The sequence below is a fragment of the Aquarana catesbeiana genome, linkage group LG08 (assembly GCF_042186555.1).
Source record: "Aquarana catesbeiana isolate 2022-GZ linkage group LG08, ASM4218655v1, whole genome shotgun sequence".
Taxonomy (NCBI): Eukaryota; Metazoa; Chordata; class Amphibia; order Anura; family Ranidae; genus Aquarana; species Aquarana catesbeiana.
The window spans coordinates 73,577,447-73,590,964 of NC_133331.1; the positions used below are offsets into that span (position 1 = coordinate 73,577,447).

Here is a 13,518-nt window from a genome sequence, read left to right on the forward strand (position 1 = left end):
GGTCAGAGACTGCAGACATGGTACAGGAGATGGTCAGAGACTGCAGACATGGTGCAGGAGATGGTCAGAGACTGCAGACATGATACAGGAGATGGTCAGAGACTGCAGACATGGTACAGGAGATGGTCAGAGACTGCAGACATGATACAGGAGATGGTCAGAGACTGCAGACATGGTACAGGAGATGGTCAGAGACTGCAGACATGATACATGAGATGGTCAGAGACTGCAGACATGGTACAGGAGATGGTCAAAGACTGCAGACATGGTACAGGAGATGGTCAGAGACTGCAGACATGGTACAGGAGATGGTCAGAGACTGCAGACATGGTACAGGAGATAGTCAGAGACTGCAGACATGATACATGAGATGGTCAGAGACTGCAGACATGGTACAGGAGATGGTCAGAGACTGCAGACCTGCTGGACATGGTAAGGGAGGTGCCAGACTGTCCTATCCAAGATGAATAATACCCTGCCGCCCTCACCACTAACCTGTCCCATATAACACTATTACCATAGCGCTCCCCTGCCCAGTGTCACCACGGACCAATTCTCATCCTTCTTCCCCCACCTCTACACAGTGAACATGCAAATAGGGCAATAAATCAAAAAATTGTGTGCAGAGCTTTGTGGTGATAATAAATGAACAAAAAAGTCTTACTTATTCAAAGTAATTCCAGTGCTGAGTGTTCTCTGCTGTGTTCAAATCATTCACCAGAAATCAGGAATGACACAGCAGAGAACACTCAGCACTGGAATTACTTTGAATAAGTAAGACTTTTTTGTGCATTTATTATCACCACAAAGCTCTGCACACAATTTTTTGTTTTATTGCCCTATCTGCATGTTCACTGTGTAGAGATGGGGGAAGAGCAGAGGTGTCCTCCATGCGGCCCCCTTACCTGGCTTGATATGCTGCAGCTCCACTCTCTTCCTCGTCTCCGTCACACCTGCTTGACATGCCGCGGCTCCACTCTCCTCCTCGGAGCTCCGTGCTCCACAAGCCGACCGCCGCCACTCTTAGCAGCAGCAGCTCCAGCCACCGGCGCTCCATGTCCCACAACATGCAGGGCAGCAGGGGGATGACGTAAGTCAGAGGCAGCAAGAAGGAAAAGCCGGCGCGGCTTACTTCTGCGGCTCTTCGGTGGCTTTCGGCTCCCTTCGGTCGCGGAGGCGGGGCATAACGCGGCGCGAGGATGACGTCATCCTCAATCGATGCCTTAAAGCTATAGCATCGATGCCGCATCGTGGACGGTCGGATGCCGATGCATCGATTCGGCGATTAATTTCAACAGCCCTTGTCTGCAGGTGAGTCATCTGCACACAACAATAAGGCAGAGCTGGGCAGCATTAGTAACAGAACTTCACACTGAGATGTCAGGACACAGCACTGGACTAAAACCTCAAGGGACGAGAGAATTTAAACTGGGATAGTTGGCAAGTATGGGGCAGCTGCTTTGGGCCCCACAATAATGACAGGGCCCAGGGCAGCTGCCCCTTTTGCCCTGTCTTAAAGACGGCCCTGCTTTTACTAACAGATCTGGCTGCTTTTTCTCTCTGCATTTAGAGTAGAGTTCAGGGAGAGAAAACAGCCAGATTGGGGTCTGTGTACAGAGTTCTGTGTGTTTGTAAACACAAGACTCTGTTCTTTGATTGGCCCCACCTAATCATCTGGTATACAGGCAAAATCATTGACTGTAACCTGCTAACTGGCTTGTGCTGTAGCCAATAACAGCACAGATCGGCAGGGTGCGTGCATGCCCAAGACCCAGAAGCAAGCCCATGATGTACAGGCATGTAACAGTGCCTGTCTGTGTCGCCGGCATGCAGTAAAAATATTACGGGCGATTGACAAGCGGTTAAACATAATAAAAAAGCGACTTATGTTGCAATATCTTTTAATCCAAAGGTCTTCCTTGGATTCAATTTTTTTGCCACAAGATGACCTCAGTCTGGTGGCCAGCATCATTCAACTTACTTCCACTGAGCCCAGACTGTCCTGGACCTTCCATATTGTTGAAATCCATCCACTTGACTGACCGGCAGCTGACTCAGCCTCTCAGCATGCTGCTGAGAGCCTGAGCCAGTTGCTCCTGCCTCCTCTACAGTCCGGCTCTCCAGTGAGCGCTGAAGGGCAGAGCAGAGGACCAGTGGCTGACAGTCACCAGCTCTCTGCTCACTGAAGACTGAGAACAGAGTGATCAGTGGTTTTTGCAGCGAGAAACAGATGCAGCATTGGACCGATGCTGCATCCACCTAGGTGAGCATAAATGTTTTTTTTTTGTTTTTTTTTCAGAATCCCAAACTTCTCTTTTAGGCTTAACGTACATGGAATGTTTTTACAACCTCTCCCGAACGATTTAACTTGACAGATAAAAACCCAAGTTTAAAACAAGCGTTTTGCCGCGTTTACATGCCGCGTTTAGCGGCGTTTTGCTGCGTTTGCGTTTAGAAGTGTTTGAAAAAAATATATAGATATTTTTTCAAAATAGCCAAAAATGAAAAACGCCTGTAAACGAAACGCGGCTAGACGTTGGCACCGCGTTTAGCCACATTTAGCGGGGTTTAGCATCTGAAACTTCGGAAACTTCGGCGTCTGAACTCATTTTTTTGCCTTCAAAGAAAAGCCTCTAAACGCAACTGCCTAAAAACAACATTAAACAAACCTGTGTACATGTACACATAAGATAACATTGGATGAGTTCAGGGGCAGCTGAAAAAAGCAGCCAACTGCCTCTGAACGTCAGTTTACCAGCAGCAGTGTACATGAGGCCATAATGTTGATGTTGAGGGGGTTACATTTTTTCACCTTGTGTTACACTTGAAAGTGGTTGTAAACCTCAGACATGAAATACGAGCAAAGCATATATCTCTATAGTGTGCACTTGTCTCAATTAAGAACACTAAGTGTAATTTCTGTCTGCTGCTCCCTTCCTCTACTATCAGCATGAGTCACTTCTGACAAGTTTTCCTATCGCCTAGAGAAAAATGCAGATTGACAGCCTCAGCTTTGTTCTTGTAAGCTGTGTTAAAGAGTTTATGTCTCTTCCCTCCAATCAGCTCTCAGAGCTCTTCTCACTGAGCTCTGCAGAGTGTAGTTACAGCTCCACGCCCCATTTTTTTCTAAGCTCTCAGACAAGTTTTATAAATGCTGTACTTTAAACAGATGTAGAGAAGAGTAGACTGCATATAAACAGGTACAACTTATGTAGGAGGATTTGTTTCATCTCTGTGTATAACCTGAGGCCAGTCACTTCACTAGGCATGTGTAATGCTGCTGATGTTCTGCAGCCTCTTTACAACCTATCCCTGTCTACATGTATCACAGTAATAACAGTCCCCATGTGTTTTTTTCACAGGACATATTTCCTATATGGCACTGACTGCTATTGTTTTTTCACAGGCCTTCATTTCAAAGTGGACCTTCCAAGAAAATGGAAGCTCTGCTCTATTGAATGCCACCTAGTCAAGTCAAAAGGCCTGTAAATCTGATTTTAAAATAAAGCCTTTGCTCAAAAAAAGAAAAAAATGCATGCCGTGGCCCAGGCTTCTGATGAGGTCCTCTGACGGAGGAATGAGTGATGTCTCCATGCCTCACTGCTGACCCCTGGAATAGTTGGATACGCTTTCATAAGAATACGCCCCTTGCAATGGGCTGGAGTGCATGCACTTGGGATTTTGTGTGCCCAGCTATCCCAGGAGGTACAATGATATCCCCCTGCACCTCCCAATGTGGAAGTCAGGGCCAAAGCAATTATAAAAGAAAAAAGCTTTTTTTTTTAAAATCACCTTTACAGGACTTTGGAGGGGGGGTTGTTCAATAGAGAAGGCCTTCCATTTTCATGCATGGTCCACTTTAAATGTTGACAACAAGTGACATGGTGATTTACAGGCAGGAGACTCTGGTAGACAGGGGCAGAATATTGTCACTCCATATCACAAAGTGCCTAAACAAAGATCTTTATATCAATGTCACCAGTTGCGATTTTCATGAAAACTGGCGATTAAAATAAAAATAGGCTTTCCAAAAGATATTTTCATGTAAAAGCTTAGATGAGATGTTAGTGGTTGGATTTACATCTACAGTACTTTAATAAACTATGAGTTCTTTGAATTGTAGTTCCCTACCTGTGTGCACAGATTTGTTCTTCCAAATATCCTTTATGGACCAATTTATGTCCTTAACAAAATGATTAATAGCTAGTTCTTCAATTGTCAACACCTTTGCAAGTTTATTTCTGTTATTTGGGGCCTTTTTTATGTAGTGTAGACACCTGACTGGTCCTGCTTTCTGTCCCAGGTACTATTCCCGATTGGGTGTACAGCAGCCAAGCACACAACAGTTTTTATAATAACCAGGCAGAAGTTTGGGATACTTCAGAACTAGTGTAACTTGAACTGAGGACACTCTTTCTAGTAGAACTTAGTTCTTCAATGTAGACCTCTAATAAAAGAGGATGCAGACATACAGCTTCTGGGGGATCCCATACTGGAAACAGCCCTGAGCCAGCACACTCTGGAACAGTCTCTTGCAAAAGAAGAGCAGCAACAGTCTCTCCTTCCAGTATCAGCCAGACTCTCTACCATGAGCCTCCCGGGCCAGATCCTCAGCAGGCTTTACTCCAGACTTTAGGACTCTGCTCCCTAGCTCTCCCTGAGCTGGCACCGCCTTTAACCACTTGCAGGCTCCATTGGATGGCCCAGGAGGGCAGACAGCTCTTCCAGGCTGAGTCTCTCTCTACCAGGCAAAGGATCCTTCTCTTCTAGGCCACAGACTATTTAAGCACACCTTAGCCCTTTGCTGGTCAATCTCCTGACCACGGATTGGCTAAAGTAACATAAATATTCAGGCTGCCCATTTGGTTTCTCCATGCCCATGTTCCAGAACCACCCAGAGAGTTCTGGAATGCAGAGAAAAGCAATCAAACTTGCAACCTGTGAAACCCAGAACAGCCAGAAGTAATCAACCTGCTCTTTTGGCTACAGAGAAGCCAAGACTAAATTTGACTAAACCTACTAGCACCTAATTAGGAGGGGTTATTACAGTGCAGCCGGTAGTTGTTGCTAACAATCCTTTCTAGAGCTGCCTTTTTTCTCAGCTCCTCACTGCATCCTTTGGGGAAAAAAACTGCAAAAACACTGCACAGCCTAAAGCAAGGTGCACTGCAACTCGTGGCCATATCTCCATGCACCCACAAAGTGTATAAAATAAATGTATTGATTAGTTTTATTACAAGTCAGCTTCTCAGTCCAGATGAAGGAGGAGGGCAGCATCGGTCTTGTTGGGGTATGAAGGGATCAGAGGAAATAGATGTAATGGGAATGAAGAAGGAGGAGGAGATGAAGAGTGAAGAGGAGATGAAGGAGGAGAAGATGGTTTAAGAGGCAAAGAAGATGGAGGAGTAAGAGGGCACTTGCTACCTAAAGTACATCCTCTAAATGAAGCACCTCTACTTCTCCTTTTACGCCATAAATTAATTTTGGGGTCCTGATTTGAGAAAGGGTGGACAGACAATACCATAGGATTCTATGCTTAACTTTTCTCTTCTGCCTGTCTATGCATCAAGTGATTTGTCCCATGGTTCCCGCCAGGGTGGATTTGATTTAAATCAAGTTGATTTAAATCAAGATTTAAATCATGATTTAAATCACTAGTAAAAAGGCTTGATTTAAATTAACTCGATTTAAATCATAATTTTTAAAGAGCAACTGTCAGCTCTGTCCTGCAGCGGCTCCTCCTCTGACCCGTTGTTGACTCACCAACAGTCTCATTCACTTTAATGGGACGGCTGGTGATGCGGCACTGACACAACAAGGTGAGGGATGTGGCGGCAGCAGGTGAGTGGATGCCCACTAACAATGACAATGAAATGACAGGTGCTCTTTAAATGTAAGGACTTATTCTTGCTGGTAGTTACAATCTTTAATATTTGCAAACAAAATGAAGGTTTCCTATTTAGAATAATAAGCCGTCAGGTTAGTAACAGCGATATCAGAACCGATTCAATTATACAGTTTGTATTGTACATAGATTTGCAAAACAATGGGATAAAGGAATATTCCTGAACTTTGGTTAATGTGACATTGTGTGAATGCATCAATGCAGTGCATGTTATCTCAGCTTGCAGAGCTTGGATTCATTGAATGAGTTTACCAAAAAATTTAAATATTGCAGAATATACAGCCTCATGCTACATAACTAAGCTCCATTTCATGCTGAATAAACTAAATTATTAATGTATCTTAAATAGAAAACTATCTTTAGATGGATTTTTACTCCAAAAGCATTTTATTAAAATAATTTTGATAGCAATCAAAAAAATCGATTAACATCCAAAAAAACTGATTAAAATGAAGAAAAATCTGATTTTTGTTTATTCTGTTAAAAAAATCATTGATTTATATCTACCCTGGTTCCTGCAAATGCGTTGCGTTTTTAGATGCCTGGGGTGCCATTAAGAATGAATCTCTACAGAGCAGCACATTCTGACTGCGGGTGGTTGCGGGTGTGGGAACAGCCGCAATTCCTGCACCCGTAACCACCCACAAAAGTGTGAACCTAGCCTTAAGCAGTAGCAAGCAAGAGGTCAGGTCCTGAAACAATACATATTATTTAAAACATTTCCAATAACTCTTTAAAGCTTCTTTGACCTCAGCATTCCTAAAGCTATATATCAAAGGATTTAACATTGGTATACCAATACTGTAGAAGACAGAAGCTACCCAGTCCTGATCTAAAATGCTGGAGGATGGACGAAAATACATAAAGAAGATAGTTACATAGAAGACACTGACAGCAGTGATATGAGAAGTACATGTGTTAAAAGCCTTGTATCTACCCTGGGCTGATCGTATCTTTAGAACGGCCTGGACTATATTGGTGTATGACACAAAGATGAGTATGATGCTGCTTAAACTGACCAAACTACCTAAAATAATCAAAGTAACAAAGTTCATGGATGTATCTGAACAGGACAGCTTGTAGATTGGTGGAAGGTCACAGAAGAAATGATCAATAATGTTGGATCTGCAAAAATTCAGATGGAATGCGGCCACTGTGTGCACAAGAGAATTGAAAAAACCTCCAAAATAGGCAGCAATTAACATCTGGAGACACAAGACACTGCTCATGTGGACCTGGTATAACAATGGGCTACAAATGGCTACATAACGATCATATGCCATGACTCCTAGAAGAAGACTTTCAGTGCTTCCAAAAGACCCAAAGAAGAAAAACTGCATGGCACAGCCAGCAAAAGAAATGGCCTTAGTTTCACTTAGAAGGTCCCTCAACATCTTAGGCAAGACAGTGGAGGAACATGTAAAGTCCACAAAGGAAAGATTGCTCAAAAACAAGTACATTGGCTTGTGAAGACGTTTGTCTACTAAGTTTAGGGACATAAAGCCAACATTACCAACCACGGTTGTGATGTAAACATGCAGAAATATGACAAACAATGGGATTTTCAGTTTGGTGTTGTCAGAGAGCCCCGTGAGTATAAATTCTGTTACAGAAGTCTTATTCATCTCCAATAAATCTAGATGTTCTCCATCTGTTTAATACACAAGATACATTTTGTAAATACCTGACCAAAAGTATGTCCTGGTAAAAGATATTTATGTTATTCAAATTTTACAGTGCTTTTTATCATTCATATCAACCCTGGCCCACAGGAAATATATATATATATATATATATATATATATTGGACCAGTTTAGAGATTGAAGCCAATTAGCCTCGAACATATTTTGGAAATGTGGAATAAATTGAAAGCACCTACAAAAATACATATAAAGTTCCATGAAGGAAAGTAAACCAAGCAATTTAGGACACCGAACCATGTGTTGCTTGCCATACTGCCAAAAACTGATGTGTATACTGTTTCAAGGTGCATAGCCATTCTGCTGAGTGACACTATTTTTTTAAAGCTGGTATCTAAAAAATAATATGTAGCGCCACCCCGTAGGGGCTGGCTTCTCTTCTTTGGACAAAGACCCCTTCCTGTGTGCCTCACTGAATATAAATACCCCTTCCCAGTAGGAAAAGGTGCCCCTATGCCTGTAATTGGTTGATATGTCATTCATATTCATGCTACTGATCTGCACGAGTCACTCCTGTACATCCAGCAATTTCCAAAACGACCTGGATACAGATGAGTCAACATACATATAGTAGCACATGTGAAACACACAGGACTCCCTAGCTAAACCATGTAGATGTCCTGTTAGGCAGGAAAGCTGCTATATTTTACCTCCAGTCTCCTGTTAAGCAAGAGACCACACTATTCTAACTATATACATCCTAGCAACTTACCCAGGAGGGTGCTACATATAGGAAGCACCCTGCAAAAAAAATAATGTTTACCTGCCACCCATTTGTCTAATTGGCAATCTCTTAAAGAGCTACAGTTGCCAAATGTGCTACTGGAATTCAGTGGAAGGGGTGGAACTGCAGGAGTATTGATCATCCCAGAAAGAAAACGGACCGGCTATGGGAATAGGACAGCAGGGGGAAGCATGATTGAGTTGCTGTCAGGGACTTATCCAGGATGGACATAGAAATAGATATGAGAGAAATAGTTGAAGTTCCTAGACAGCTACAACATTCAAAGTGCAATTGTCAAAGATCAACATTCTGTCAGCTTATACATTTGATTGGTTGGTGGTCATCATCAGCATCAGGTTTTGCTGTTTGGGGTGCAGTTAACCATCAAGTTGTTACTTGGAGATTAGTCATTGACCTCTTTACCTTCTATTGCTGATTATACTGCCTACTCTTTGTCTACCTCTCCAAGGTCTAGAGATCCCTTTCAAGTAACCAAACACATGCACTAATGTTCCCTTTACATCCTTACCTCCTACATGCCAACAGATAGGAACACATATCAACATTCATTCTTATTAATCTCATCTTTTTTTTGGTCAACTTATTTACAATTGTTTTCTTTTTTTACTGACAGGATCACTTTAAGGTCAAAGCGTTTCACCATGTTGTTGCCAATTTTAAACTTTCTTAGCTTGTAGTGTGATTGTTACTGTTCTGTACTGTAATTACCTTGTTGCTGATCTTGCTTGTTCTGACATTGCTTGAACTCTACCCATAACCTCACTGTGGCTGCTAATTTCACGTTTGCCCCTTGCCCTTGTTTCACAATGGGTTCTGGCAACCTTTGGGTAAAAACCAATAGCCATTTTTATTTTTGCCACCCTGAATTTGAAGCACCCCTGTTTCACCCCTTTTTCATCTTTCATCCTTTGGAATTCTCAACTGGTCTTTATCCCTGTTAGTTTACCTGTTACCCATTGTGTACCTTCTGAAACATTATTACTGTTCCATACAGCCTCTGGATTGATGGTCCCCTTGCTAGTCCTTATGCTTAAGAAATCCAAGAAAGGTGGCTGCTAAAGGTAAGAAGTGATGCAGTACTGCAGGGGTCTCAAACTGGCGGCCCTCCAGCTGTTGTGGAACTTCAAGTTCCATCATGCCTCTGTCTATGGGAGTCATGCTTGTAACTGTCAGCCTTGCAATGCCTCATGGGAATTGTAGTTCTGCAACAGCTGGAGGGCCACCAGTTTGAGACCCTTGCGAGTAGAGGCTATAGAGGCTATAGAGGCTAAAGTGCACTTTAGAATCCTAATGGTGTATACTTTTATATATGTAATTCCCACAAGGTGCCAATAATTTCCCATAGAATGAAAACCTAAGGTTTGCTTTTACACCCTGCCCCCACTTCCAGGTAGCTTTACAAGTCATACATTTATCAATAATTATACACACTCTTGCACATTATATATACTCTCAGCTGCATTTCATATACAATATAATGCAGTGCATTATATATACCCGTGGTTTCATTGCACTGCCTTATACATGCTTTTGCATTGTAAACTTTCCATGGTGTATTATATAGCCACCCTTCTGCATGTAGACTGTATAAGTATGAATAGGGCTGAGCCTGAAATGGGTTTCTTTTTTGTCACTTTGTTTTTTACTTGAAGACACATTACTCTATCCCATACTAAAAACAACAAAGAGATGCATTTTGCTTCTATTGTGTTATTTGTTAGACCCCTTTCACACTGGGGATTTTTTAGGTGTTTTGGGGCTAAAAATAGTACATGTAAAGAACCAGAAAAATACCTCCCTTGCAGCCCCAGTGTGAAAGCCCAGGTGCTTTCACACTGAGGCGGTGCGCTTGCAGGACGTTATATAAAGTCCTGCAAGCAGCATCTTTCGGGTGGTGGAGGAGCGGTGTCTACACCGCTCCTCCACTGCCCCTGCCCATTGAAATCAAGGGGCAGCGATGCCAAAGTGCCTGCAAAGTGCTTTGGCAGCTGCATTTTGCGGGAGCTATTAACCCTTTATTTGGCCGCTAGCGTGGGTTAAAAGTGCCCCGCTAGTGCCCAAAAAGCACTGCCGCTAATACTAGCGTCGCTTTACCGCTAACGCCCCCCCGCCCCAGTGTAAAAGTGCCCTTAGAGGACAGCATGGCTAGTTGTTAGCAGTGTTGCAGATATACTACATAAACCTCTCTTTTATATTTTTTGCCTCACTTTGACCAAGCCCTAATGCACTGTTTGTGTTCTTCCGTAGGCAGTTCAAGAACATCAAGATTTATTCAGCCTTTATTCTTTTTTTTTTTATAATCACTTTTTTTCTTTATTAAGACAAATTTCATGATACAACATAAAAATACACACTACAAAAATATCTATATAAATCTTTCCATTAGCTTTTCTGATTAACACAAACCACAATAACCCTTTTTTTTCTTTGGCCACATGTGTTTGCTAAGTGTAAATGCAGTTTTACAAAAATTATTTTTTATAAATCAACAGTTTTAGATTCTTCCTCTCTGCAGCCAGACAGTTAATACCTAGACACTGGAAGGATACATCTCCCGCCTCTTTATCTTTGTGGGTGAACAAACTTAATGATATAATGCTCATGCAGGAGATGCAGGCTCGGGAACTTGACAAATGGGAAAAATTGAAAAGCCTATGCAGCATCTGGATGCATTACACCTCATCGGAGAAATTGAGCAATAGATTGGGTCAGTAAACCCTGATCTTTCAAACAGGAACACAAAAAAACAAATAAAAAAAAAAACAAAGAGGACTTGTCTCAACTTCTCTTTTCTCTCTTTCCCTTTTCCTCTTGCTTTTAGCTATGCTTCTATCTTTCTCCTCAATATTACTCTGCATTGGTCCTTTCTGGGCCTACTGATTTTGCAATAACTACATGCATTTTTGGGAATGCTCAAGAAAGCACTTCTGTCCATTCCATCACAGTTTTGCTTAATGGTATAACAGCTATCCCCATTTTTTTTTTCTTTTCTTTTAAATTTACAATCATGCGTTATCACGAACAGTGCCTTGTTACTTTTATTGACTTGTTTATTGCAAATTTTCTTATTGCACTCTACTTACTGTTTTATTACTAATCTACATTTGTAGTTGTATCAACTCGTTACTTATCTGGAAACCTATTAATAAAAATGATATTCAACCTAAAAAAAAATTAACATTTTTAAATAAGCTTATGATTTTGTGTTGGGCTGCATTCATAGCCGTCTTGGGCCGCATGTGGCCTGTGGGCTGCAGGTTGGACACTCTTAGATATGTTAGATATTTCCTTTTGCTGTATTGGGCTCTGACCTTATCTTGTGAGGCTTTACTCAATCAATTGGCAGTAAGTAACTTATTTCTGGTTTGTATTTTGTCCTTTAATTTGCAGCAATCTTGATTTTAAAACAATGAAATAAGGGCCTATACACACCTGAGCATTTTGTAGCTTGAAGCTCAACAAAGCTCCAAACCATTCAACATCCAAAATCCCATGGATTACAATTGTGCCTATTCATACCTGAACATAGCGTCACTTGAAGCTTGTAGCTCAAATACATGAGCTTGTTTTGAGCTAAAAGTTTCAAGCGTTTTTGGCCTCAGTAGAGATCAATGAACACACCCGGGGAAAAAAAAGTGCAAAAAATTAGTGTATCAAATATTTTTCACCTTATAACTAGCTTTATATTTATAAAGAAATGCTCAAACAAAAATGCCTGCAAAAACACTCAAAACCGCCTGTACAAATGCTAAAAAAAAGTCTATAAAACCATCAAAGGCTCTCAAGTGCAAATGCAGACTATAAGGGGTAGATTTGTCATTTCATTATTTGAAAACAATATAGAATAAGGTAGTATTTTCCTCTAAGACTGCACCATATCCCCCAGCTACAGGGATACAGTTGATAAGAATAACGCTCTCAAACAATGTGGCAGGAATTCTTGGCTGAAAGCCGTGTGTGCAGGCAGAGGATCATTTTTATATGTTTATTTACCTCTTGGGACTTAGCCCTTGTGATTCTACACATTTAAGGTAGTTTTATTTTAATTTATTTTTATCTTAATTGAATTAGCTTTGATTTTAATTAGATTTAACAAACATTCATTAAATGATTGATAATTATTGCAGCACCATTGAAGAAACTCTGAAAAAAAAAAATACAATGTCTATCTATGTATATATATATATATATATATATATATATATATATATATATATATATATATATATATATATATATATATATATCTACAGATATATATATATATATATATATATATATAGTTAGGCTCTTAGGCCTAGGATATAGATATATAGATATATATACAGTGGGGACGGAAAGTATTCAGACCCCGTAAATGTTTCACTCTTTGTTATATTGCAGCCATTTGCTAAAATCATTTAAGTTAATTTTTTTCCTCATTAACACACACAGCACCCCATATTGACAGAAAAATACAGAATTGTTGACATTTTTGCAGATTTATTGAAAAGAAAAACTAAAATATCACATGGTCCTAAGTATTCAGACCCTTTGCTCAGTATTTAGTAGAAGCACCCTTTTGATCTAATACAGCCATGAGTCTTTTTGGGAAAAAACAAGTTTTTCACACCTGGATTTGGGGATCCTCTGCCATTCCTCCTTGCAGATCCTCTCCAGTTCTGTCAGGTTGGATGGTAAACGTTGGTGGACAGCCATTTTTAGGTCTCTCCAGAGATGCTCAATTGGGTTTAAGTCAATTCAATTGGGCCATTCAAGAACAGTCATGGAGTTGTTGTGAAGCCAGCCACTCCTTCAATATTTTAGCTGTGTGCTTAGGGTCATTGTCTTGTTGGAAAGTAAACCTTCGGCCCAGTCTGAGGTCCTGAGCACTCTGGAGAAGATTTTCGTCCAGGATATCCCTGTACTTGGCCGCATTCATCTTTCCCTCGATTGCAACCAGTCGTCCTGTCACTGCATCTGAAAAACACCCCCACAGCATGATGCTGCCACCACCATACTTCACTGTTGGGACTGTATTGGACAGGTGATGAGCAGTGCCTGGTTTTCTCCACACATACTGCTTAGAATTAAGGCCAAAAAGTTCTATCTTGGTCTCATCAGACCAGAAAATCTTAATTCTCACCATCTTGGAGTCCTTCCGGTGTTTTTTATCAAACTCTATGTG

The 13,518-nt window shown here is 41.1% G+C and overlaps 1 protein-coding gene across 1 annotated transcript; it reads right to left on the reverse strand.

Moving 5' to 3' along the window:
* Positions 1–6,612: 6,612 nt before the first annotated feature.
* Positions 6,613–7,533, reverse strand: LOC141105266 (olfactory receptor 5AP2-like). The gene has a single exon (XM_073595149.1). It carries the CDS (start codon positions 7,528–7,530, stop codon positions 6,613–6,615), a length of 918 nt encoding a protein of 305 aa, XP_073451250.1. The 5' UTR covers positions 7,531–7,533.
* Between the last annotated feature and the right edge of the window lie 5,985 nt (positions 7,534–13,518).

What these genes read in the sequence shown, in the direction of transcription:
- LOC141105266 (XM_073595149.1), bottom strand. Translation starts at nt 7,530, where the DNA reads ATGAATAAGACTTCTGTAACAGAATTTATACTCACGGGGCTCTCTGAC.